The sequence below is a fragment of the Buteo buteo genome, chromosome 13 (assembly GCF_964188355.1).
Source record: "Buteo buteo chromosome 13, bButBut1.hap1.1, whole genome shotgun sequence".
Taxonomy (NCBI): Eukaryota; Metazoa; Chordata; class Aves; order Accipitriformes; family Accipitridae; genus Buteo; species Buteo buteo.
In genome coordinates, this window is record NC_134183.1 from 24,830,365 (window position 1) to 24,856,842 (window position 26,478).

At 42.5% G+C, this 26,478-nt stretch overlaps 2 protein-coding genes across 2 annotated transcripts in view; both read left to right on the top strand.

Annotated features, from left to right (window-relative positions):
• LOC142039020 (cell surface hyaluronidase CEMIP2-like) overlaps nucleotides 1–26,478 on the top strand; it is a 55,715-nt gene that overhangs the window by 14,590 nt on the left and 14,647 nt on the right. The window contains exons 10-17 of the mRNA XM_075045116.1: nucleotides 582–710; nucleotides 1,735–1,820; nucleotides 3,187–3,318; nucleotides 3,439–3,474; nucleotides 4,296–4,448; nucleotides 6,321–6,498; nucleotides 11,749–11,964; nucleotides 20,122–20,330. Coding sequence (XP_074901217.1) covers nucleotides 582–710; nucleotides 1,735–1,820; nucleotides 3,187–3,318; nucleotides 3,439–3,474; nucleotides 4,296–4,448; nucleotides 6,321–6,498; nucleotides 11,749–11,964; nucleotides 20,122–20,330 — 1,139 coding nt within the window. The remainder of the gene's footprint in view (nucleotides 1–581; nucleotides 711–1,734; nucleotides 1,821–3,186; nucleotides 3,319–3,438; nucleotides 3,475–4,295; nucleotides 4,449–6,320; nucleotides 6,499–11,748; nucleotides 11,965–20,121; nucleotides 20,331–26,478) is intronic.
• CEMIP (cell migration inducing hyaluronidase 1) overlaps nucleotides 1–26,478 on the top strand; it is a 115,679-nt gene that overhangs the window by 11,268 nt on the left and 77,933 nt on the right. The gene's annotated exons all lie outside the window — the stretch shown is intronic.

A 26,478-nucleotide genomic window follows, 5' to 3' on the forward strand; every position in this document is an offset into this window, starting at 1 on the left:
TATTCTACTCTTACTGATGTCATTAGTGTGAGGGCAACGAATTTTTAGTAAGCCATCGTAAAATTTGGATATGTATTTCTGCAACCTTTGTCTCTGTTAAGAACAAGTATTTGCCTACAGTTCTCACACTGATTTCTCCCACAACTGTAGCTGGAAATGGTGTGTGATGTCTCTCAGTAAATGTTGATTTTTATTAGTAGTTAATAGTTAAATGCCCAATAAAACTTTATATTTGTATATATACTCTCTACTTGTTATTATCTCCAATGTTTACCCAAATCATGTTTCTGTTTAATGTGCCGGTATAGAGGAGGCTATGTTTTCTAATAAACCACCTGAATTTCACTCACAATATATGCATTTTTGAAACCCATGTGTATGTGCCCCGGGGACCCACCGTGCATGCCAAAGGATAAGTAGCGAGGTGTAAGAGTATGGGCTGGTGTGGGTCCCCTGGGACTCAAACCTTTGGCAGGCTCAGGTTAGAAATCTGGCCAGGATAGTGGGAAACCTAAGTCCCCAGGATAACCTGTATCATTAATTGTACTGTCCCATTTCTTGGACCTCCCTTTGTCTTTTAGGATGTTGGGATATGGTACCTCTTCCACCGGGTTCCCACTGGACAGTCCGAGGGGCAATATCCAGAGGGACAGGCTGAACATACCCCCTTGGGAGTATTTTACAACAACAGAGTCCACTCCAATTTCAAGGCACGTGGATGATTTTTATATGTTTCTATCAATATAATAGCATGGCATAGGGCTGACCATGTGTGGTGCTCTGAAATCAGGTGATCACGGGTGTCTTACATTTTGATAAAGGTCTTTTAACACTGTATCAAGACACAATCAACTTTTGGGGGTGGTGCTCTTTCTAATGATTAAGGAGGGAGCTGAGCAGAAGGGGGGTCCCATTTCAGGCATTTCAGTTGGGTGCCTGTGTTAGACGGGATGTGCGCAGGCCATAGGTACAGCTACTACTAAGTGAGATTTAAGGAAAGACAGTCAGGACACTGAGCACTGCTGTTGGCCACAGTGGTGCAAGGATATAGGGGGATGAGCAAAAGTCGTTTCTGCCATGGTCTGCTCATCACCTTTGAAAAATGAGACCAAAAATTCAAGGGTAATTCCAAGAAAAACACTTCTCCCCAAATATACTATTGACATGAAAATGTAACCTGTAAGCTATAAAAAAACCATTTTTAACTTATTTCTCAGGATTCTAGATTGAAATCAGCGCTATTCTCTGTGCCTTGTATATTTTACATCTTGGTCCATGACAGCTGCTGCTTTCACCCAAAGCCTTTAAGTTGGCTACAGCAGCTCATGTTCTCTTTTGACTGTCGGGGGACTCGTCACTCTTTATTTAAAGCCTTAGTTCTTAGCAACACTCTTTTTCCAAAAAGTTATCAAGAGCTTGGCAGAGTCCCTTATTGCTTTCTGTGAGGGAGAGAGAGTGGGAGTTCAGTGCCTTGCTTTGGGTCAGAAGACAGCCCAAGATGCTGATGCATAACATATGGCAGGGCAGGCTCTGTCCTGACTTCAGCGCGCTACATCCTGTGCTAAGGTCATGCTGAGCGGTGCCAAGTGACACCGAAAGGGAAGAGAAAGCCCAGGCTGCAGGCACTCGCTGAGCCTGCACGCACTGGCTGCCCACGTTCATTGATAAAAATCTGGGATCTCTGGTCTGTGTTGGGTGGTCTGTTAAAATAATTGGAGTCGCGTGCATTTTCAGGCTGGTTTGTTTATTGGAAAAGGAGTAAAGACAACGAGAGCCAGCGCTGAAGATCCCAGAGAGTATCTCACTGTCGATAATGCCAGGTAAGCACATGCTGTATGGCTAAGTATTTTGGATAGTTGTGTTGCTTCTTGGCTTCTGCATTGTATTTAGCGGATCATTAATGCCTCATTATGGCTGGAGCATGTGAAAAAACCACACAAGCTATCTCTGATGTGCAGAGGTAAATACTTCATTGCTATGCACTGAATTGTTTGTGTTATTGCTGACCAAAAATGATACATGTGTGCTTGGGGTTATGAGGACTGAGCAGTGAAGCACGTAAAAGGGGATCCAGATCCCATTAGTCCATTAGCGGGGTTTGTAAACTCCAACATTTCTTATTAATTACTTAGAAGAACTTACATCTGAAAGATGACGTAAGAGACTGCTGAGACTGGTCTAGGATTAATGAGGAAAGTAAAGTAGCCTCAAAGCTTTTTGTCAGCTGCTTTAAAATCTCTGAGGTTCCTTTTGCAGCGTGGAAGCAGGTAAATTAAGGCCATTTTCTCACTCACTGCAGCCCTGTGGGTCTATGGGAGGAGGCTGTGGCAGAAATCAGCCACTGCTCCTGGTCAAGCTTTGGCTTTTTTCCTCCTCCATAATACCCTGCCAATGGCACATATGATGCTTCCATATGGCTGAAGGGAAAGGGTGACTTTGTGTCCCTTTGTGAGACTTCCCCGCCAGGGTCATCCCCTTGGGCACTGAGGAGGCGGCACATCCCTTAGTACATCAGCTGGAAGAAGTAGGAGGTGAGGGTAGACTCAGAAAATGCAAAGGTGATTTTTTTCCAAACACGGCACAAATCTACCATTAACTGCCAGTGTGGCAAGAAATAGCCTGCAAGTAACTGAGAAGCGCCCGGTTCCCAGGGCGAATCCTTTTTTCATACGACAGCTTCTCTTTCAGCAGAGGCAGAAGCGTATGGAGGTCTGGTCTGTACATGCAAGGAAAGCAGCTCCAATTACTCTCTTATCTTTGCTGAATGAGATTTTTAAAAGTGCCTAATTGATTTTCTAGCATCAGCCCAGGGATTCTCAATGGGCCTTGTAACGACAACTACAAAAGGACCCAAGTGACTTGGGAAAAATGTTTTCTATGCCTCTAAATCACACTGAATCAAATTAAGGAGTAGCTGTGGGCCCATTGAAATCTAGGGAGGAATCGCCTGTTGATTTCACTGGGGCCAGAATTTCGCCCTTATGAATGTTTCTTGTTTTCTGCTTTGTACCAAAGCACAGAAATGAAATCAAGCTAATACCCTGACTCTGATCCAGGGCATATCACCTCTTTAGGCCCATCATGCAGATATTTGGAAGCCAAACGAGGTCTTCCAGGCACGACCTCCTCTGTCTGAGTTCGGTTCCTATGTCTCCTGTGCCGCATTAACTAAGCTTCTTGCTTCAGGTTTCGCCCACATCAAGACGCTGATCCTGAAAAGCCACGAGTTCCTGCCGTGATTGATGGTCTTATTGCTTTTAAAAATAATGACCATGGGGCCTGGGCCAGGGGTGGTGACATTATTTTCCGCAACTCAGGGTAGGTTACTGTAATTACGTGTTGTATCATTCCCCTCACGGCAGACATAAATAGATCTGTAGGTCAAATTCACTGCAGACATTCCTCATCATTTACACCGTTGTGTTTCTTCTGTCCCAGGTTTTCAGACAATGGAATTGGACTCACTCTGGCAAGGTAATTTCTTAAAATGGACCTTCTTCCCATTTTTTCCCCTGATGTAACAGGCTCAAGAATGGAAGATGAGGCACTCCACAGTAATTACTGTTAGACACAAGAAAACCTCACATTTCCCTCGCAGACCACATCAGGTCTTCCCTGCACAGCCGTTAACACAAGGGGCAATTTAGCCTTTCATTCTCTTTGCCTCAGCATATCTGGGGAATACATCCTAATTGCCAAATATTTCCTTTTGGGCAGTAGGTCCTGAACCAGTAGACTAAACATCTGGCTCTGCATTTGGGGAGACTTCTCTTCTGCTCTAGCCTGGTGGAGCAGCATTGCCCATAGCTCATGTGTTGCGAGGGCAGAGTGGCTGGGATGGTCCGACAGGGTGGCACAGCAGGTCTCCTGCCTCCTCTGCTGTTGTCTACCATGCTCCTGCTGCTTTCGTCTCGACCCCTCTTGCAAAAGACCTGCAAGAATAAGCCATATCTAAAGCCCAATGCAGGCAATGAGAATCAGTGATATTTGGCTCTTGCTTTAGGGATGTAGCTAAAAATTTGTAAAGCAACTCAATATAGAGCAATATATATATATATAAGGTAGAGCTGGTTTTACCCAGACTAAATAACCTGTATCACTGATGCCCGAGCACTAAGCTACCTAGGCACTAACTTGCTGGTTTCTAAAGAGATTTTAAAGCAGGCTGTTTTACTGGTGCATGTACTTTTTTCCAAATGAAGAAAGAAATTCTACTGTGTCTGTAGTGTAATTAAAAGCGTTAATTAATCAGTTGTGCTGTGCTGCATAGTTACCTGGTGTTTCTTTGCTTGTAGTGATGGGACTTTCCCGACAGATGAAGGCTCCAGCCTGGAGGTTACATGCTCCATTTTTGTTGGAGAAAGCAGCAACTTTGGCTCCCAGGGAGGCCAAAACAGCTACTGGGGAAAAGGGCCAAATGGAGAATACAGAACGCTGCCCAGAAACAAGTGAGTTATCCGGCCATTTCTTGGCGTTAGCATAAGCTAGAAGAAAAGCCTCAGGAATGAATGTGACTACCAACAAGTAATTTATACTGGGTGTTTGAATTATTGTACAGGCCAGAAATAATAAGCATCCAAATAAACACACACTTCAGGCCAATAGCTTGAGAGCATTCTGAACTGAATGTGTTTGATTTAATTTTCTGCTTAATTTATTAGTCACTAGAGAATGCATTAGAGAATCTGAAAGATACCAAACGGCTTTTGCATAGTGCTTCAGTAGCACAGTGGCGAGCTGAAGGCGCAGCTCCCATACACCGTGCCACCATCCCTCCTGCCAGTGTAGCTGGGCAAACATGGTTGGTTTGACAAAAGAGAAACCATTTTTCATTATTGCATCTTATTTCTCTTTCAATAGCTGTATGTTATTTTCTATTTTGATAGCAGCACAGCCTCCTGTCTAGCAATCGCGGTGCCTACCCATATCACCATAGCAAAACGTGCTTCCCCAAGCCTAAATTCTACCCTAATATATGTTTTTGGTGATGCTCACCAATTATTAAATCCTCTATGAGGAATATAAAATAAAGTAATCGGCAGTACTCAGCAGACATGCCACACACACAGCCCTGACTATACATGTCTCAGCCATAAGTGACACAGGAATGGGTTCTGTGTAGGACAGCAAGAATAATCAGAGCTATCCTTAGTTATTATCTGTGTTGTTATTTCAATTGCAATTGCAAAAAACTCCTTTGCAGTTCAAACAAGCTCTTATCATCTGTGATATTGTTAGGCAATGTACTTTTGGAAAGGAGTATGCCAAAACATCTGATATCTGTCCTTTCATTATGCCATAGTGCAAAATGAGATGTAGGGGTTGTACCAGACCCAACTACTGAGAAAACAGCTCTGGAAATTGAAGAAGAATTATTTGGTCAGGAAACACTGTTTGTGCCTGGCGTTTCCAATTGGCAAAGTGTTTCTGGATCTCTGGAGCCAACCAGTAAGAAAAACAACAGGGCTGGGGGGGAATCTGGGCCTCAGTGACCCCCAGGCTGGAGAGACCCTGTGTGCCCATGTGCTGTCCGCTTTGTGGCTTTCATGTCTGAACAACTCTTTCTGGACTCGGTAGGCATTGACCTACCCTTCCATGCCACTACTAGCCAGCTTCATTACTGTCTGTGAAGCTGATGCAGGCCACCCTTTAATCAAACAAAGCAAAACTCGGTACCTTCTCAAAACAAACCATGGAAGGGGCAGGTCCTTACCTGTGACTCCAGTGGTGTCTCCTTCAACACTGATGTCTTGACCGCATGTCCACAGACCAATACTGCAGAAATCGCTTTTCTCTGTGAAATGCTGTGGACTAGGTCCTAAGGATCTCATGTAAAATGGCTTGTACAGAGAGGAGAAACTGTGCTGCACCACTTGGTACTTGCTTCCAAGGAGGCACTTGCCTCCAGGGAGTCTGACTGATACTGTGTTTTCAATCATGCTGATGTTTTCCTGAGAAACCCGTCTGCCCTGGAACAGGGAACCAGGTGGCAGTGCTGCCACACAGCCCTTTGGGTCTTTCTCGTGGTGGTGAACTCCTGGGTTCAAGGAGGCGGACAAGGGTTTTGATCTGCTTTACCCCAGCTTACAAGCCTTAGGCAAGCTTATGAGTAATTTTTTTTGGCTCTTGAGCCTTATCCTGTAGAGGATGTTCAGCAGAGTTTCACCTTTCATTAACTGTGTGATGAGTGTCCAGATCCCAGTTTTGGGAAAGGAAAGGTGCTTTAGCTACTTTTTAATATCTTTCTATGCCTTCAGGAGAAGACCCAGAGTTTGCCCAAGCTTTTAACACAGGACCGTATTTGTTTTTAAATCTCACAGGACGTTCCCTATTCGTGGATTCCAGATTTATGATGGGCCTGTCAGGATGGCAAAATGCACTTTCAAGAAGTTCACCCCAACTGTTGACAGATACTCAAGTGCCATCGGGTTCTTCATGAAGAACTCGTGGCAAATAAGCCCCCAGAATAATGTGTCACAGATCCTGATGGAGAAAAGTGTAAGTAAGAAAAGCAAGAAATGTGTGCTGTTAGATGTGCAAGTTTTTGAAGTTTTTAGAAGTGGTGAGGGATATATCATAGAGCAGGAATTTCCAAGCAGTGGTGCGTGTTACATTGGTACATACCATCAATTCATTTTGCAACACTCTTTTTTTTTTTTTTAATTTTAATGAAGGTTATTTATAAGCCAGTAAAATGTGATGGTATCTTATGCCTGGGCAGACATACATAAAAGCATCTGCATTAGAGGAAGAACACCACTCTTAGCTGGTGCAGCATTACCAGCTTATATATGCTGAGGACCTGCTGAGGACCTGGCCTCAGAAGCTGAGAGGGACATAAATGACATGTCAGGAGACAGTAAGCTGCAATACTATTCTTATACAGAAATAGCAAAGCCATGACCCAGTTTCTGGGGTCAGCAGTGAAATTCCTGTTGAGCACAACAGGGACTTCCCTTGAGCTGTGACAGCAGAATGGGGCTCTGTATCTCTGCCTTGGCAGGAGCCGTAGGATGCTGAGCAATTCCAGTCCTTGTCCTGGATTCCTGCAGGGATCGTGGCCCTGCACTCTTGGCTTGGGAAATGATAGATGCCACCTGGCTTGCTCCCAGGGATCATAACCTCTCCTTAGCTTTTTTTCAAACAAGGTCCATGCTTGTTAAGATGTCCATGAACTGTAGTAACTTTGGCTTGAGGTTTGACTTTATGAGGAAAATTTCCATTGCTTTGGGATTGACCAATATCACTCCTTCTGGCAAGCAGCTAGTTTGTCTGTCCCCTCTCTGGTACACTTTAGACCAACAACAGGAGGGTGTTTCATGAAAGGATGATGTTGATTGCAGTCACTTGACTGCTCCTTTAAAGAAAACACAGTTCCTCTGTATTTCAGTAAAGAGATCTTAGTTACCTTAGATGCTTTAGAGAGCTTTGGAACAAGAATAAAGGCTAATTTGTCATATCTTCTTTATGTCCTCCCTTGGGGAAATGGTTGTAAGATGGCTGTGGGGAACATGAATGAGAAAATCAACCTGGAACTGGGGAGGGGAGCTTAGAGGAAAATGTGTGATGAAAAAGTTCGATCAGTGGAATGGAAGAGAATGGAAATTTTCCTCTAGTAATGGCTGTAGGACTCTGTCCAACAGAATGGTTTCAGACAGATGATATCTGTGCACATTAGCAAAGGGGATGATTACATCTTGAATGGCTGAAAATGCAGCTCTTTAATACAGCTGCATCATTTGAGGCCAATGAGCCTATTAAATATTCCAGCATTTTTTGTCTGGGAGGCAGTTTAGTACTGCAACACCTTTAAGATCTGAGGTTTTCAAGGTAAAAATGGTCAGAAGACTTACTAAATAATTCTGCAAAGCAAATAAAAATAGTACAGTGTCAGCCTATTACAAAAAAAAACAACTAATGACATTATCCCAATAATTATTTATTATATGTACATTTCCAAGAAATATTCATTTCTGAAGTTGGTATTTTGCCAACTTAAAAACCATTTATGTTTGTAACCACCTGCATCCCAGCACTTTTCACTTTGATTCTGTTTTATCTGGATTGAACCCAGATGCGCTAAATCTTATTTCAGACTTGAAGGACCATGGTTAGTTTATTGTTTTCTTGCTAATTGCTATATGGGACAATATGTTTTTGGCTAGTTAAGACAGAGCCTGTAGAGTGTTTTAATTAATTTTCCATCTCCAGGCTTCGTTTTATGACTTTTTAAAGGGTAGCTAAGTAATAATTCCCTAAAGGACAATCATTTTACAGTTGTTTTTCAAGAATAAATTAAACATTACTGCAAGTTGTATAGTGATGACAAAACTATTAGTCATGCTGAAGAAATAATTATATTATTAATCAGACTAATCAGCAGATCGGTTACAAAACAATATAATAAAGCCAGTCAGGTCTTGTTTAATTCCAGCATAAAAATAACAGTCAAGTAGAACAGAAGACCTAAACATTACGCTCCACAAAAAGTATTCTTGTTGCCTTTCCATTGACAAACCTAAATCTCACATATTAAGATATCTGTGCATTTATCAATGGCAACATTATTGCTAGGCTTGTTTGTTTGTTTGTTTTAAAAACAGTGCTTTTAAAAAGTTATTTCAAAGCAGTGAAAGTAGTAGTTGGTCTTAGCCCAGCTGAGGGCACGACTGATGGTTATGATCTCCTGTAGATCTGGTTACTGCCAGTCAGTAGGACTTGGAGAGCTCAAAGGAGATGGCCCCAGCCCAGAACAGAGCCATGCCCGAACAGGACACTTGTGCATCATTTCTTAAGAAGACCCATCATATCTCTTTTTAGTCATAAAATAGTAACCCATTCATCCCTCTGTCCTTTTGCTGCACAGCTCCCGTGGAGTCAGGTGAGGAACAAGAGGTTGTACGTGACCTTTTGGGCTCCTGTGAACAAGGCCACCTCCAACAGGTGCAGAAGACTCAAAACCTGTCCCAGTTCATAGCCATTGCTAATAGTCCCTCTGGTTATTTTTTCCCTGCAGCAAGGAACTTAGGGTGGATTCAAGCCTGTTCTACTCCTGGCTGTGCCAACAGTACGGCATCTCTGAAATGACTCGTGCCAAAGACATCCCAGCGGTCTGCGTTGGGTGGGTTTGTGGTTCTCAGAAGAGCTCAGAGGGGCCAGAACTGGCTCCTGGCTGCGGTCTAGCGACTCCCGTGGGATTGCAGTCCTGCCTAGCTGAGAGATCGGCGCTTCCTAATGTTGCCTTTACTATGTTTAGCCTGTGTTGTCTTAGCGCTGGGTTTCTGCATCAAAGCAGAAATTTGCAGACAGTTCATGATGGGAAAAAGAAAAGCAGACGCTGAGTTAAAGTGCCAGTCTGTTATCCCAGGAAAAAGAGAACAGCAAAAAAAACCCCAAACCCTAAAGAGACTCCTGACCAAAGGGAACTTGCAGGGTGAGGGCTTGCATCACTCCAGCAAGAGTAAAAGCCATGCTAAGGAGGGCAGAGTCCTTGGGTGGTAAAATAGAGAAAAATACACACTGGTTGAAAGTGGTTTCCTTAAAATGCTAACAGTGATACAGTGATATGGGGTTTTTTGGCAGCTTGTGCCAATACTTGAGTTTTAGAAAAAGTTGCAAGTTATTATGATGGTTTCCAGTACGTTATTAATTTTTAATATAGAGAGTTTTCCACTGCAGTCTTCAGGACTTGTCTGCAGCTGCGTTAGGTGTGCTGCCTTTGGACAAGTCAAGTTAGCATATTCCTAAGAGATTACGTACTCACATAACCATCATCTGTCAGGTCTCCCTGTCAGGCTTCAGACAGGTAATTCAAGTACCCTTTGTACCATATCACTCCCAGCTAGTCCACACCTAATGAAAATTAGGTGTCTGAATAGTAGTGTGGTAGCTAGACACGACCTGTCTCTGCACCTTCTTCCAGCTCATTCCTAGCTCCACATGGACATACCTGATGAGCTGAGTCTTTGTTCATCTGTGTTCACTTAGAAAAAAATATATGTTGCCATAGTTGTAACTGCAAACTCAGTGCACCCCTATCCCGTAGTGTACAAAGTAAGGTAACCTTGAGACTTATAAAAGAAGTGACACTGCTCATTAACATTTCCATTTCATTTCTGACTTTCAGACTTTTTAGAGGAGTATGTTAGAGATCAGATTAGCATTAGCACCAAAACTGTCTGCTGCTAGATGGAAACACTGAGAGAGTTAATCAAATGTAAGCTGTACTGGCTGTGCCTTAGTTTGTTTTGAAGTACAGCTGACTTTGTTCTCCTCCCCAGTGAAGTGCCCGTTTTCATATTCAACTCCAGAAGTGCACTGTCACAAAGTATTTATAATGGAGCTTTGAGCTGCAGCACAGTGTTTACATTTTTTTAATATCTCCTCTTTTATAAATCAAAATAAAAGAAAAAAACCAACTTTTGGGATCCTCCTACTTTTCCAAGTAGCCCTTTGGGCAAAAGTTTTCTGCGGTGCAGTAAGAAAAGGTTTTAAAAACCTCAAAAATACACGTTAAATTTCCATGTGTTTGAGCCTCCTTTAAATGAGACTGCTTCAGGTGTTTGTTTATGAGACTCAGACAAGACGGTGACAGAAAAATGGTTCTAGGCTCTAATTTAAATTTAAAGGAATAAAGACTTTCATTCTGCAAGGAGTTCTTGCTGCAGTGGTCATTCTTTTTAAGCCAATGGGACTTTCCATCTAATTCAGAATCACAATGACCCTCCTATTCTCCTAAGCTGTTCTGTTTATTATTGTTAAAATAAAGCCTTTAAAGCCCTTAGTAAACTTGCAGCCTAATCCTGCTGACCCTAATTCTTACACATGTGCACAGTCCAATTAAAATTAGTTGGGCTAAATGGAACAAATTACAGTCCTTTGGGCCAGTGTGATCTAGTTGCTATTTATGCTGTCTGCTTTTATACAAATTGCTGCAGATTCATTTAGAGTGCTTGACCTGGAGTAAGTATTTTCTTGATTACTTCAGAACTTAATCGTCACACACTGTAATAATTTTCTCTGCAGACATTAAAATATTCCATGTGTTTTTCCTGAACATCTGCAGTTTCCTTGTTTTGCTGGATTTTCATATCAGGACAGAATCATTTACTCAGCTACTGAAAAATCTTGAAAAGAGAGCTATGGATAGTGAGGATAATGCTGCTTCCTGTTATTTCTCTTTCCTAAAAAAAAAATTCTCCAGGGGATATATTAGAATGTGCACAAGAGCCAATTCTGAGAATTGCTGCCACTTGTATGAGTTTCACAAAGGTTTTAGGAGGAACAATTAGAAAAAAATGGCACTCGCAGAACCACTTAGAACAGCCACTGAAAATATGTGAGAGAGTTCACCAAATACCTAGTAATTTTTATTTCTTTGATCAGCTGTGATATTCCTCAGTAAATTTCATACACTTCTAGTACTTCCCTACCCTTTGAATCATCCTCTTTCTTTTGCCACCACACAATTTATTGCTGTGTGATTTCAAGGAATACATGGTTGTGTGGGTGCATTTCAAAGAACCAAAAGTCTAATTTTTGTGAAAATATCTCCTGGGATTAAGAAATGAGGGGGAAAACCCATACGGATGGAAATTTTTCTAAACAGATGAGGCAAAACAAAACTTTACTCAGACAATGGAGCTTTCTAGTTCTAGCTGTATCACTGTTTTGACTGTTAAAACACTGCAAACCCAAGTCCTTACTTAGAGCTAACCAGTAATTTTTCCTCTTGTTTTCTCCTGCTAGGTTGGACTGAAAGTGTTTTTTGGCAGATCGGGCCAGTGGTTTGGAAACAATGATAATGACGGTGACAAAATGTCTGTCTTCCATGATCTGGACGGCTCGGTGACAGGGTATCCGGACACTTTCATAGGCAGAGAGGACAACTACTTGCTGCGTCACCCCGGGTGTCTCACTGTCCCACGCTGGAACGGGGTGATGTGTACCGGGAAATTTGCACAGGTAACAGGGGGCTGCTGCAGGCAACGTCCCTGGGCATGTTGGGTGGGTGTCTTCTGGTAGTCTGCTGAGGGGTGATGGAGTGAAGCCTACTCAACACTCCATAAGATAAAAGGTGAGTAAAACATCGGGTATAATTTTACTCCTCTCAGTGTTATCTGCCTAATTCCAAGGACTCAGTAAAGCTCCTGTTGTGTCACTGCTTGCAACCCATGGCTGTAAGGAGCCCTGTCTCTTCCCGTTGCCCACAAGAAGCTGCAAGTTGAAACTGAGTTGGGGGAAATTTTGGTGTTTTCTAGTTCTTGCTTCCAGGCATTTGTCCACCCTATCATGGGGCTCTAGTGGATAAGTCTGGTGAATCAAGTTTCAGTAATGGAAGATGTTACTTCTCTGATACACTCCACTGTGTTCAGGATGGTGAAATGGGTGGTTGAGACACAAACTCACACTTATTTCAGATCCAGAAATCACAGCTGAGAGATGGTCAGTCTTAGGTCAGGTTGGTCTTAAACCTTCACAGCAGTTTTCTTCAGCACACTTGAGTTAGTTAGAGACTTGAACTGAGATATCAACACCTTGGTAGAAAGGGCTGCAAATCCCAGGTAACCTTTCAGCAGGGGAAGAAAGAAAGAGGAGAATGGTAAACGGAGGGAAAAGGTGATGTCAAAATCAGATTGTGGTACACTGTATGTTGCTCAAATTTCAACAAGACCTTTGTGTGGGGATAGAACATACTGTAAATATGACTTACCACAGCTTTCACAGTCACCTGTAAGAGATCACAGATGGCTCTCCTTGCTCCTCCACTTCTGAAGGGTATTAATGTATTCACCAAAGAGGTATCTAGGCCTGTTTTAAAACTCCCGTTACTTGGACATCTTGCCAGATCTCCTCTCTCCTTGTGTTGAACAAGCCAAAGATTAAGAGTATGTGTGGTGGGGGCACACAGCACCATGTGGTTTGAGGTTGGAGAGTGGGTACTGGGAACCCTCATGCAAGATGTGGCTTTTGGAAGGACCATTATGTTCTTCTGACCCCTGAGAAGAGCCCTGCACTGCCAAATAAAGACTGCAGTGGGGTGCACTGCTGGATATGAAAGGCAAGAATGGATTATGAAGTGATCTTAAAATAAGATCAGAGTTCATGAGATACAGCAGGTGTTATTTATTTGTTTATTTATTAAGAGTCTTCTGTGTGCTTGGGAGCATGCTACAAACTCTTGCCACATTGGGAGTCAGTAGACATTGCCCAGACATCAGCAGGTGCTGCACATGATGAAACTCTACCTGAACTCTACACTGGGCAGTGTTAAAATTGCCTCAAGTGGAGCAGGCTCTCAGGTTTCCCTTTTCAACACGCAGTTTTGTGAGCGTGGGGATTAGCAGAGCCTGATTTCCTACAGTTGCACCTCAGAATGAGTTTCAAACCTGGACTCGTGGATTTTCCACACTGGGAGATTTCTGAAGGTACATCCTCTGTGGCTTCTCTGATGTGTAGCAATGTGTGGGCTTGCACTTTGGGTAGTCAGACACAGCACTCTGCTCCCCTTTCTCCAAGGAACTTTCTGCATTAAACTTTTGGGAATGCAATTATCTTTGAGACCTCTATGCCTACATAACATGTGCACAGTCAAATCCAGATTATTCATGTCTCCTTAAGCTAAAAAAATGTATATGCATTTGCTTTAGTTGCACAGCAGAGAGCAGGAGTTGCTATTTAAGTGTCTACACACTGGGCTTATGACTCCTGGTTTGCTATTGACTAGGCAGAAACAGGATTGGGCTCCTATGAAACACTCCCATTGAATTAGGATTTTGTCCTTGGCACTTAGTTTTGCTCTGTGTCTCTAGAGAAATGATCCTCTCTGCTCTGGCAACCTAACAGTTAAATTCAGAATTGTAAACAAGTAGGCATTTATATTTTTATTTCTATTAATACCCTCCCGGTTATGGCACTCTACATGGTGAGGCAGTTTTTCCACCATAGAAAATTTCCTTGGCTAGGTTTGGGCAAGCATAAACATTTGCTTCTCTGGGATCTGTTCCTTACCAGCGTTTTTCAACTAATCAGCATCCAGCAGGATGAGTAAAGTTCATATTAAAAGCTTCACTTTATGGGTTTTGGGTAGGGAAATATATGTATGTGCAGGATAGAAGAAACTGGTCCCGTGCAGCAGGATTTGCTTTAATTTGGAGGGTATAATTGTTGGAGTATTTCAGCTTAACCCTGATTCTCTGCACCTTCACTAACTGATGATTTGTTTGTGTGTTAAATTCTGAGTGTCATACTTCAAATCAAAAGCTTAAAACAGTGAATCCAATTATGGAGAAAGATGGTTTGCTTTGATCTTAGCAACTCTATTACAAAATCTGTTTTTCTTTTTCCTTCTCATATAGCTCTGGTAGTCAAGAACTTTTATTCTTCCTCAGCGCAAGCAGGTGAAAATGTCCTTTCAGTTCAAGGAAATAGTGACTCCTACATTACTGCTGAACTGAGCCCAAGACAGTCAGCCTAGGGATGGGCTACTTGGCATGGAAAAATGAGATCCAAGTCTTTCAACTAACATTGCAGGCAAATCCTTTCTGAGCAAAGTGCCTAGAGTTCAGTTAATTCCTTTCTGCTTGGTTTCTTTCATTCACTTTTCATGCTCTTCTTCTCCTAGATGTAACTTGCCCAGGAAAGGAAATGCTTGGGCAAAACCAATTCCTCTGGCAGATTTCTAGCTCCACAAAATCCTGGGGACAGACTTTCCTGGGATTGTTTTAATCTGCCAGCTCAGGTTGACATTCCCACCTTCCTACGGTTGGTTCATGGCCCTTCCTCCTCACTGTCTCCAAGAAGCGTCATGCCACTTCCCCTACGTGGTGTCCAAGACCTTCCTTCAGCAGGGAGCACTAAGAAATGCCTCAGCTTTGGCTCCAGTGTTGTCTTTCACCACCAAAGAAGGGTTCTGGGACCAGCTTAAAATCATGAAATTTACACAAGCAAAAATTATCAGGTCTTTTTGTCCTCCCCTTTTGATTCTGGAGCGTGTAGCGTTAGTGTTGTCCAAACAAGACCAACCCCTTTTTAACGACAGCTAAACCTCTCATGTTGTAATGTAAATAGAGTGGGGCTTTGAGGAAGAACACTAGAGGGAGACTCATGGGGAAATCACAAGAGTTGGCAGCGCCACATCTTCTGGCAATCTCTGTGAGTCACTTGGACTCCGTCATCAGGGCACTGAGGTCCTCGGTGCCCCGTCAACCTGACTCTCAGCTGTTGCAAAGGCCAGTAATAGAAGAAAAATGTAGGGAGAGGCTCATCCCTCTCCATGTAGGTGGGTGAGATTTTCAATGGCACTGAACTGGAGACTCCTCAACACCTGCACTACTTGTAAAATGTAAATGAGATTCCTAAACCATTCCTGATTTTTATATAAATTGTAAGACAAGTGCCTTGGCTCCCACTGGGCAGTTGAAGCTGTGCATTTACTGATTCCTTGCAGACTCATCAGGAGAGGCTGCGAAACTTCTCTTTTTTGGTATTAGTCTTTATTAAAATAAGCAGAGGTTTTGGCAGTACGTGCTATTATATTTTATAAGCTTAAAAAGGTGTTAGACAGTCATAAAAGACTGCCACATAGCTAAATTAGTGTCAATTTTGAATTAACAAAAAATTGATGCCTTGCTATTATAAAACACTTCCAGAAATGCTGTTGATTTTTCACCAGTTCACTTAGTCACTCCTTACTGCAGGCAGCTGAAATAGAAATTATTCCAATTCTGTTAACTCTGTTCTTACAGTGAATGTTTGTAATTGCACTGATCCTGCATCTCCAGGTTATATGCCTTCAGCTGGTATTGTGTACTCAGTACCTGTGTAGCTGGTTTTGGTACTGATGCTTCTAAATGTAAAGCAAGCAAGAGATGCAGTAGGTAACGAATGGTGCTTTTCTAACCACAGGCAAACCTGTACAATCCCAGGGCATCTGTGATGCTCTAGGATTGTCAGCACCTCACAGACTGGGAAAAAGGAAAAGCCTGCAGATATTTTTCAGCTAATGGTGTCTGTATTTGGACAAAGAGGTCCAATTTTGATCTCTGATGTACACCAGTGAAAAATCAAAGTAGTTTTGCTGATGTCAGTGACATCCTAGCATGTCCTAGCTTGTCTTAGACGAAGAAAGATAAATGTTTTTATTTCCAAAAGAATTTTAAAGTCTTCACTTGGGAATTTCATAGAGAAAATGTTTTGCCCTCACAAATCAACCTTTTTTGAACAGTCAACCAGAAGGGGAGAAGGTATTTTTTGAGCTTCTCATTTTTAAGGTATTTTGCCCCAGCTTGGTAGCTGACAGCACAGCAGGACAAAAGCAATGATAAAAAAACTAGAAAGCAAGCAAACCTTTTCTCAGAAACCAAGATTTTCTGTTCCAATATTTTGCATGTTGCTTATCTTCATACTCGTTATCCACTTGAATAGCAGACCCCCATGAATTGTAAAAGAACTTATCTTCTCAGTTTCACAATCTACTTGGGAAAATTGCCATGTAAGCACAGGGAAATCTGACACATCTTTTTAGCATGAAGTGTTAAGCAGCTAAAATGACAACTATGTCCATTAAACCATCCAGGCAAGTAGAAGGCTTGCATTTTATAACATTTTAACTAGCGCTTCTTCTCCTACTACATTAAGCTGTCACCACTTCTCATATTTTAAAGTATCTTTATGACCCACTTTCTTCTCTTAAATATTTCGATAGAGTGAACCAAAAATTACGGAGGTGTTGCTAAGGAAGATGGATTTTTCGTTCTAGAAAAAAATTCTCTTGTTACTCTCCTTTTTGCTCCTATTGGCAAGTGTTTTGCCCCTGCAAAGGTAGATACAAGAAAGAAAAGTTCAGTTCCAGTGTGTAAAGGTGTCACAGAGTAAAGGCTGAGGAAGAAAGAGGCCACGCTGTGACATCCCGAGAGCACTATGCTGGGACAGTGGCTGATGTTTCACCTACCTGGGGCCAGTGGAGCTCAAAGGGTTCTTTTTACTTCATTCACCTCATTGGGAATTAAAAGCAGCCTTTTGGTGGATGACTCTTCTGGGATTTTTCTAAAGTAATCTGTTGGTCTCTTTTGCAGCCCTGGAAGGGTAACAAAACCCAAGTACTAGGACTGACATGAGTTAGCATCGCAGAAGGGAGGTCAGGGGTTTCATGGACAGGGATTGGTTTCCCCTCTTGTCCCTTGTTCCCTCAAATGAGGGGGGAGGCCCAGAGAAAGGGATGAATGAGAAAATGTGGGGTGCTGCTTTCTGTGCAGCTTGGTATGTTCAGGAAAGACCAAGCCACCAGGACTGTCATTCCAGAGCTGAGCCCAGTTGCTGCAGGAAACATCTCAGCTAGTCCCTGCTCCCAATCAGAGTTCTGTTGACTTAATGATGCTCCACCTGGGCAAAAGAGTCTCTTCATGTAGGATCTAGATTACTTGATCAGAGCATGTACCTACTGTGACCTCCTTTAGTGACAAACATTTTGCAAGATCCACCAGATATACTACTGTGTTTCTGTGGGACTGAAAATCACGGCCTTGGTGTCTTGCAGTTCTGGAAGGCATTCACTCAGTGGCCACTATTGGTCATTGCAGGAGACAAAGTCAGTTTACAAATATTTCTATCAACACAGAAGTGGCATTTTTCCTTGTTCTTGTATTATTCTTTCATTCTTGAAACAGCTGTCACCATTATCCTTAATGTCAGACCTGTGACTTGGTCCCTAGGCACTTGGAGGAAAATGTTACCAACAAATCTCTGACATGTTTTTCTCATCATGTTAGTGAAGCACATTGCAAACTCTTCCAGCACTTACTTGAACTCAATCGTTGTAGTGACAAGCGTAGGCCATGCATAGCACTCACTCTTTTTTTTTTCTTTTTACACAAATAGTTTAAAGTATGTAGGAATCTTTTGCTCTTGGTACTCTGTAATTTAGGAACTTTTGAGGCTCATTGAATGTATTTCCTTCCTTTCTTGGCTTATTTTATCATTGGTGCTTTTAATTTTGCAGTAAATGCACAGCAGCTACCACCTTAACATTCTGTGCTTGCTGGAGAGACATACTAGAAGGAAATAATGTCCAAGTTTGCAGTGACAGTACAGAAACTCTTGCCTTTTATCCAGAAAGACACAAGTAGGCTATTATTTTGCAGTGTCAGAGTTCACTCCAACTGTTCTTTGTCAGCAAATGCTGTTTTGATTGAGAACAATTAATACACTGACAGGATTTCAGGTCTGAAGGTACCTTACAGATCACCTGCTCTGACCTCAGCACTTCCCCATCTGGCTGGGGACAAATGAGATTTAAATGTGGTTCATTGCCTTGCATGTTACTGACTTTCCAATCATGGTTTGAATGTGAAGGGAAAATAGGTTTTCCTCATTGTTTTCATAGATAAAAAAGGTCTATTATCAGACTGTAAAAATAATTTATTCTTCCTTGATCCATCAAGAATGAACAAATGGGCTGCTGCTCAGAGATTGTTTGGAGCGAATTACTTGATCAATAGTTTCAGCCGTCAGGAAAAATTTCTGTTTAATGCAATTCTGGGATCCACTTTAATCTTCAGGGGTCTGCAGATACCACTCAGGATAGGTTCTTATCATTAAAGTGCTATGGCGTGAAAGGAGAAATGGACTGAATATCCAAGAAATATTTACAAGCCACTTTTTGATTATTTCTTTGATATGAGACCCAGATTTTTAACTTGAGCATTCAGCATGAGGCTGCTGAATTCAGGGGTGAGATGAGGGGTAGGCAGAAATGGCCTGTCTTTTGGAGGTCCTGAGGAGCTCAAAATCAACATTAGGAGCAGGTGCAAGCACAGAGTCCTTCTGAGCATGGAACTGGAACTGGGAGCTGAACTGGCTAGAAACCCCAGCTATAATGAGCTCATGTATAAGCCAGTGAGAGAGAGTCTGGTTTTGCAGAGCTTTCAATCTTCGTAGACTAGAGGAAGAGAAGCAGATACGGACATGTGAGGGGCCAAGGTCTCATAGCCCTGCATGAAAAGGTGGATATCATGAGAGATGGAGTCTCGCCCTCTCTGCTAGACTTGGCTGTGCTTGTATCCTTGCCTGCAGTATTAAAATCTGTTAAGAGACTACTGCCTCCATTTTGATCTACTTCAAAGGTAGAAATTGAGTTTAAAAATAATTTTCCTGGGTGGATGTTCATGTAGAAGCTTAGACATTTCTGAGTTAACATGGATTTTTATGTTGGATGTTTTAAGTCCTTGATGCAAAGAGCGCTATTCTACACTGTAGGAGAGTGAAGGAAGCAGGATTATAGGTGTCCTCACCTGTCCTCGGTGCATTTGAAACCCTTCAGGGAATGTGACAAGCTGTCTGCTACAACCCTGCGTGCTGAGACAGATTTGTATGACTAGCTGTGCATCCTCTTTCTGCACTGGAATTTCACGTGGGGAGAAGCAGGGGAACATCATGCATTCAGCCTTAAAACTAATGTTTGCCACTTGAATCGGCCTTCATTTGGGTAATGGCAGGGCAGAAAAAGCATACAACCAGAGTGTAGTTTTGTAATTGGTCTGTAGATTTGAACTACAGGTGAAGGGCATCTGTTGATCTGTCGGTCCCTGCACAGAAGAGCTCTCTGTTGAAGCCTGTGGAACGTGGTATTTAGTCTATAAGGTTGTGTAGTCAGGCCATCAAGTTTTAGCCCCCAAAATTTCAGCCTAGTCTGCTACTTGAGAGCAAAGATGTGGATTCCATTACATAACTGGACCTAATCCAAAGCCCATTGAAATAACTTCAGAGTTTTCTATATTTTCAATGGAATAAGCCTGTTTTTAAAGTGCAATTATTTGAATTCATAAAAAAGAGTTACTTTGTGGTATTTCCTTGATTACCCTTCTCCCTTAAGACTTTGAATAGTGAACATTTTTATGGCACTGTACAATTCATATCTCACTTCATGGTGTCCCCATGAATGGCTGCAGATGCTATTTCTGTTTTACCTTTTTATTTGAACTGGAAATGTTTCAGTGACTTTCCAAATGTTCTGAGCTCTTCATTGGCAAAAACCATTTACAGGCAACGATGATCAAATGCACATGTTATGGCTGCGCCTGGCTGGTTTAATGGATATGTTTGTCATTTTCCTTTCACCCTCAGCTTTATATTCAGGCCAGACGCCCCGAGAATCTGACCTTATCCATTGCCAGAGCAGCATACCATTCCCATCCCTTGCGGTTGCAAGGCGTGAACAGAGGAGCACCATACCAGCAGTACCAGCCTGTCGTCATGCTCGAGCAAGCTTATATCATCCAGTGGGATGGCAGAGCACCTGAGGATATTATCCTGTACCCGATCAACTTCAACAGGTACTGCCCTATGTTGTTAGAAAATGTTCTGTTTCCAAAAGGCCTGGAGCTTTAACAATTTCCCAGGTTATTCACAAGTGACCTTTCAAATGTCTCAGCAAGTTCTGAGAGTGTGGAAGCAAGGTGTTAATGGCTGGCACTTACAGATGCAAAGAGATGCCTCTGCTTTCACTTTATTCCAGCTTTTTTGATGTGCAGAGACGCTTCTCTTTCCAGAAAGTTTTGAAACAGTATCCAAGTAAGTCCTGGCCTGCTGTCCCTGAAATCCCTCCAGAAGAGCTCTGGCTCTTGTTCGTTTGTTTGTACTAGTTGCTGCACACATAATTTATCTCCCATATATATAAAGTGCAGAAATACATCAGAATGTGCACAGAGCTTTGCATCTTCTGTAATCCAAACAGCACTGCAATCACTGTTTCTTTTTACAGAAAGTTTTAAAACGTTAGGACTCAGTACAGCAAAATTGTAGGCTGTGCTGTATTTATTTCCCATGTTTTCTTCTAGCATTATATAAAAGCAGGGTATATCCATTTTAGATACTACTTTTTTCTCTTGCGTTATGTTTCATTTTGCATAATTTCATTTATGGTTTTTAGTACTGTTTCTTACTTTTGTGAAATGACTTGTGCTTTGCACTGGTACAACTGTTCAGAAGGAGTCCTGCAGTCCAGTCAGCTTAGCAGCGACAGACAGTGCCATGGTTTGCACAGATGAGATGCTGCAAGAGATGAGCACCACAAAAAACCTGGCCAACACCTTGAGTTCTGCAGTTTATGTGACTCCTCAGTTATTGATAAAAACACAATGCAATAAAAGGACAGAAGTATGCAAATGAAATCTTCCATGATTACACAAAACCCAGCCACACACAGGCTCAGATTTGCAAAGCAGGTTTTAGATAGCTGACATGAAAGAAGTCAGAGGCGCCAAGGACGTGAAGCAGCATGTACTGCTGGTAAATCTGGCGGGTTCCCAAGTCCATCCAGTATTATCCACCAAACCCCACACCCATCTGCTGCTCCTCCAGCAGAGTGTCACTGCTGTGGGTTTATCTTAGGATAGTTTAGGCAAAAGCTTGAGCTCTATTTGGTTCCTCTGAATTTTGGAGCTGAAGAAATTTGGGAAAAAATACTGTCCTTAGTTCCCATGATGAAGCCCCATGGGAATGTAGCTGAGAAGGGCAATGTTTCCTCTGTATACATGCCCATTATAGTGAGTGACATATACCTGGTCCTCTTGATTTAAAGATGTAGTAGCTGTAGGGCTATGACTGAGTCACTGGAGGATCACTGTTTGGACACTCCTGTCATGGAGGAGTTATTAGAATTAAATCACTGTTTTCTGTATTAATATATCTTTGTGCACTTTAAGGAAGAGGAAAACCCATTAGTCACTCACGGACAAGCTGAACGTTGCAATTATTATCTGTCTTAAAATGATTAGCTATTTCCTTGCAATGGCAGAACTAAGTCTTCTGCCGGGTAACTGGTGGTTATTCTGTCACTGCGCCAATTAATACTTGCTAAGGCTTTGGCCCCTGATCTTCAAGTACAGATTCGAATTTGAAGGCAGCACGGGGTCTTTGGTAAAACTCAGCCTGGAAGTTTAGCTCTTGTTCAAGCAGCAGCTTAACTACATTTTACTATTGAAAACCACAATGTGGTTGCGGTTCTCTTTGTCTTGTGTGAAACCAGTTATTTGAAGAGGGCAAAGGTTTGTGGAGTTTTCTGATCCAGAAACAGTTGGCAAGGTATGTGTTTTGAAGAACTATAAACAAGAAATATACTGTAACAAAGGAAAACCACAATTTTACTTCATTTCATTTAGAGCATCTTGCTAAGAAATAATTGGGAATGAAATGTGTGGCTGCTCTGTGTACACCTCAAGTATGCTGGATGCTAACTAATGCGAGACTTAAGGCTGATGCAATGGCAATAGTGAAATGCCCAAACCGCATGCAAAAACATGGAGAAATGAGATGCCTGTGGAAGGGTAAAGAAATTGAGGTGAAAAAGAGGATTTAGGACTTTGAAGGAAAACAAGTGCCTGCCTAAGCAGTTCCATGTATGGCCTTTACTGAACATTGTATTCCAATCATTTCTGGAATGGAAGAAATCTCAGATTGCGGAGGCCAGAGTAATCAGAGTTAGAAAATCAGGGAAGACTTTTACCTGTCTCAAGTGGCTTTATGTTTTGTTTGTTCTTTTTTAATCCAAAATACTGAATAATCTGCCAAAAAGAATGAGCTCTTAACAAAGTAACATCTGTGCAGAATATGTAATGCATACCAAAAAATGTCTGATAAACTTCAATAGCAATATTCTAGGATTAATAATTTCAGACATAGCCTGAGTGAAGAATTAAACTATTTTTAGTCTTGTCATTGTAAAATGATGGATAGATATATCTGGGATGCTGCCTTTGCAGCGAGACAGCCCTCATGCTTCTGGAGTGATTTGCTCTACATTGGCTAAAGGAAGGTCAGAGGGGAAATAAGGAATTTGACAGGGAGATGTGTACCACGATTTGGATTTCTGTGGAGGTCAGGCACAGCAGTGATGTTGAATGCTTGCACGATTAACACTTTCCCTGCCTCTGAAGCACTGCAGAAAGACCTAATAGAAGTCAGGCCAGTCCTGTCGTCTATTAAAAGACTGGAACGTCCAGATTCCTGGGGTGGGCAGGAGCTGGTTGGGATGAATTCACATGACTCAGCTGAAATTGGCAGCACTGCTTTCTGCGAGCTGTGAATCTTGTCCGGTGAGTTCAGAGGCACCACTCGGATGGGTTTACTCCGTGGAGGAGGACACCAGTTCGGGCACAGACACCGAGCAGATCTTTTTCCTTCTATCATGGGCACCTGAAGGGTTGCTGCAGTACTTGTGTCTTCCTCACACTGATTCAAACCATGTTTAGAGTAATTCTTCAGTTTCTTCACTTCCATCAAAATACTTAGCTAAACCAGACAAAATTGCTGTGTCTCCACATCCTGCCATCCGTGGCCACGTGGTGCAAACGAGCTGTTTAATGCACGCCAACTTCCCTTCCCATAAGAGATGTACTTGTTCGCATTTGTCAGGGTAGCTGTGTCACTAGTTGACTGATGGGCAAATAAAAAGCCATGGACCAGACCCGCAGGCTGTGTTTTCAGGGTGCTGGGGAACATAACTGTCTCAGAAGAAGTGCCTTTTTAAGCTATATGTAGGGTTGTCTGTTTAATGGCTGGGAGTTTCCCTGTAAGGATGAGAAGGTGGCTGGGTATTGATGCTTCTGGAAAGAGGTAATGCAGGACAAGTAACTTCTGAATGCTTTGGCAAGTGAACAGAAGGAGAGCGTCAGCTGGAATTGTAATGACCAGGAATGAAGTGTGCTCTAGAGCCAGTCTAGATCTGCAGAGGATTGCTCTCATTGGGCATAAAGCGTGTGCAAAACCTTCATGAACGGAGACCCAGACCCCCTCTCCATGGGCTTCATCTCTTTGTTGGAGCGGTTTCCACCCCCTCAGAGCTGTTTATATGTTTTCTTTGTTTTTTTTTTTTCTGCTTCACAGAAGTATGAGAATTATCTGTAAGACTGAGTTAAGGGCTTTCCACAAAACTACTATCCTGAAGCACAAAGGCCCGCAGAGAACATCAAGCTTGTTAGAAGATGGGGGAGAGGCTGGTAAGGCAGGAGGAGAGAATGGAAAACATTATTTGGTTGTGAGTAAGAGCCTCCTTTCAGGTGCTGGAAAACAGTACAAAGATTGGCACTTCATACAGTAAGCAAATTCAGAAGTTAAGTCCTTCAAATTTAATGGCCTAGGCTTTGTGCCTGTGCAAATTTTCTAATCACAGAAGAAGCTAAGGCAAATACTATTATCAAAGGCACAGTGCTGTTCAGTAAATCAGCCAGGCTTCTTTGTGCTATCAGCACATCTAGAGATAAGAATTAAATCTCCTCAAAGCACATATCTGAAGTATAGTGTAATAAGTTGTGCTGTTGAAGCAGCCTGAAAGGCAGTGGCAATTAGATTAAACATTCCTTGTTTTTAATGAGCACAGGCAAATATCTCTATACTCGCTCTGTTAAGGCTCAGAGGGAAGGGTTTTCCCTTATTAGGGCTCTCTGCTGTGGTTCAACAGAAAGAATTCAGGGAAGTGTGAGCAGCTAATAGTATAAAGAAGGTATTTTTTGTGGGTAGATTGCCGCGGTCCTGCTAGCAGGGGCTTTCCTTTGTAGTGCACCTCTCTTGACAGATGCTGGCTCCAAGGACAGTGCCAGGCAGTGTCCCCCAGGGTCTCTTCATTGGCACCCTCTTAGCTTCACCTAGAGGGGTACAGTGAGGTTCATAATATTGATGTTCTTTGGTGCCTTTGCTGCAGGAGTTGGATCCTTATGAGAGCCTTTCAAAAAAAAAAAAAGAAAAAATTGGCAGGGAGGGCCAAATTTCTTGTCAACAGCAAGCAAAAGGGCAGATGTCTGTGTGTGTGCTTGGGCACGTGTCTAGCCTTTCCCCTGCTGCGGTGTTTGTGCAAGGATGGGCACAGGTGCACTGCTCAACTCCTGTATTTGCTAGGCTGGAGTTCTGCACTAGGGCTTGTCATATTCACTAGTGAATAATCTTAATTATCTGAAAATTCAAGAGCCTGGAACATGCTCGTGTCTAAATTCTTTATTAAAAAAAGTGGAGCCTTTGGACACTGGGTGATATGAAGCCTCCAGGATGCTGCAACCTGGAAAGGTTGCAAAGGTGGAGATTTCACTGCAAGCAAACTTATCCAGCCCATTTCTGCACTGAGACTCTGGGGGACTTGTTATATTTGTATTTGTCAGGGTTGTGTAGGTAGGTGTTTTTCCTACGGCTTCTTATTCAGTGCCAGTCTGATTCATACTTTCGACTACTTGTCATTTCTGCGATTAAATTCCTTAGCGGTGATAAGGTCTGGAGGAAAAGAAAGATAACAAGACAAGGCTAGAATGTGCTTGTTGCAGACTTGCCCAGCTTATGGATATTTCCGAAATTGTTTCTTTTTCAGATTAGTTCTAAATGAGCTTTTCCTCTTGCTTCCAAGATTGATAAATGCACAGGAAGGCAAAATTAGTATTTCAAAGTGGAGCTAACAGTTTAAGGCTGTGACTGCTTGTTCTTGTATGTACTTGAGTTCTGACCTCGATCCCCCAGATCTGGATGCGATACAAGTAACACCAGCACTATTTCCAATAATAATAAGTAAAGTGCTACTTGGGTTTCATAGCCTGCCCCTCCTGATAACATCTGTAATTCAGAGTTAATCATCCACACAACACAGAAGTCAGCAGATATATTTGCATTCCCTTCTGTCTATTTAAATCCCTTAAATTACCCACAGGTCAACCCATGGATGAAAGCCACAAGGTACTTTTTTTAAAAATTGGAAAGAAGCTAAAACATTTGCCAGAACACCAGGTTGCAGATTGCACTGTTTTAGTACAGCTGGGCCAAAGCGGGTGCTGACATCCTCAAGTTCGAGTGATCCTAAAGCCCCGTCTCTGCCTCTCCGCCTACATCCCTTGCTGCTCTCTGTCCTCCATGGCTTGCGCTTGCAGCTGGTCCGGTGGCAGCGGCCGGGATTAACAAGGTGACTGAGGAGAGACGTCCTTCCTGGGCTGATCATTTTACAGCATGAATTAGAGCAATCTGAGCATCAGATTGTCCCCAGATGGCTGTGGCAATCCAGGCTGCTTGTCACTTTGAAGCCTGGCACGTGAAACCTGAAGGTTTTTCCTTGCTTTCACCCTTCTCCTGGGCCATGGAGGGGGGCTTGGGGCTCCTCAGAGCCACCAGCCTCTCCTGACCTGACATGCATCTTGAGGCACAGCAGCAGGAAAATACAAAATACACAACAGTCAGCAATAGAGTACTTGGGAATGCACTAAAAAAGATACAAATTGAATTGGGATGTGATTCCTCCATGAAAGCATGTAGGGTGGGAAAAAAGATGATAAGATGATGTACTGTATTTAAATGCAGGAAGTTCTTATTTCTGCTTGAATACAATTGTCTGTGAGCCAAATACTGGCTGAGTCAGACCCTGTTTCATGAGTATCAGCAGAAGTGTACCTCAGGGCAGGATCCCTTCTATAATTTGTTGAGCTTCACGAAAGCAAAAATCATTTTTTTGCCTAA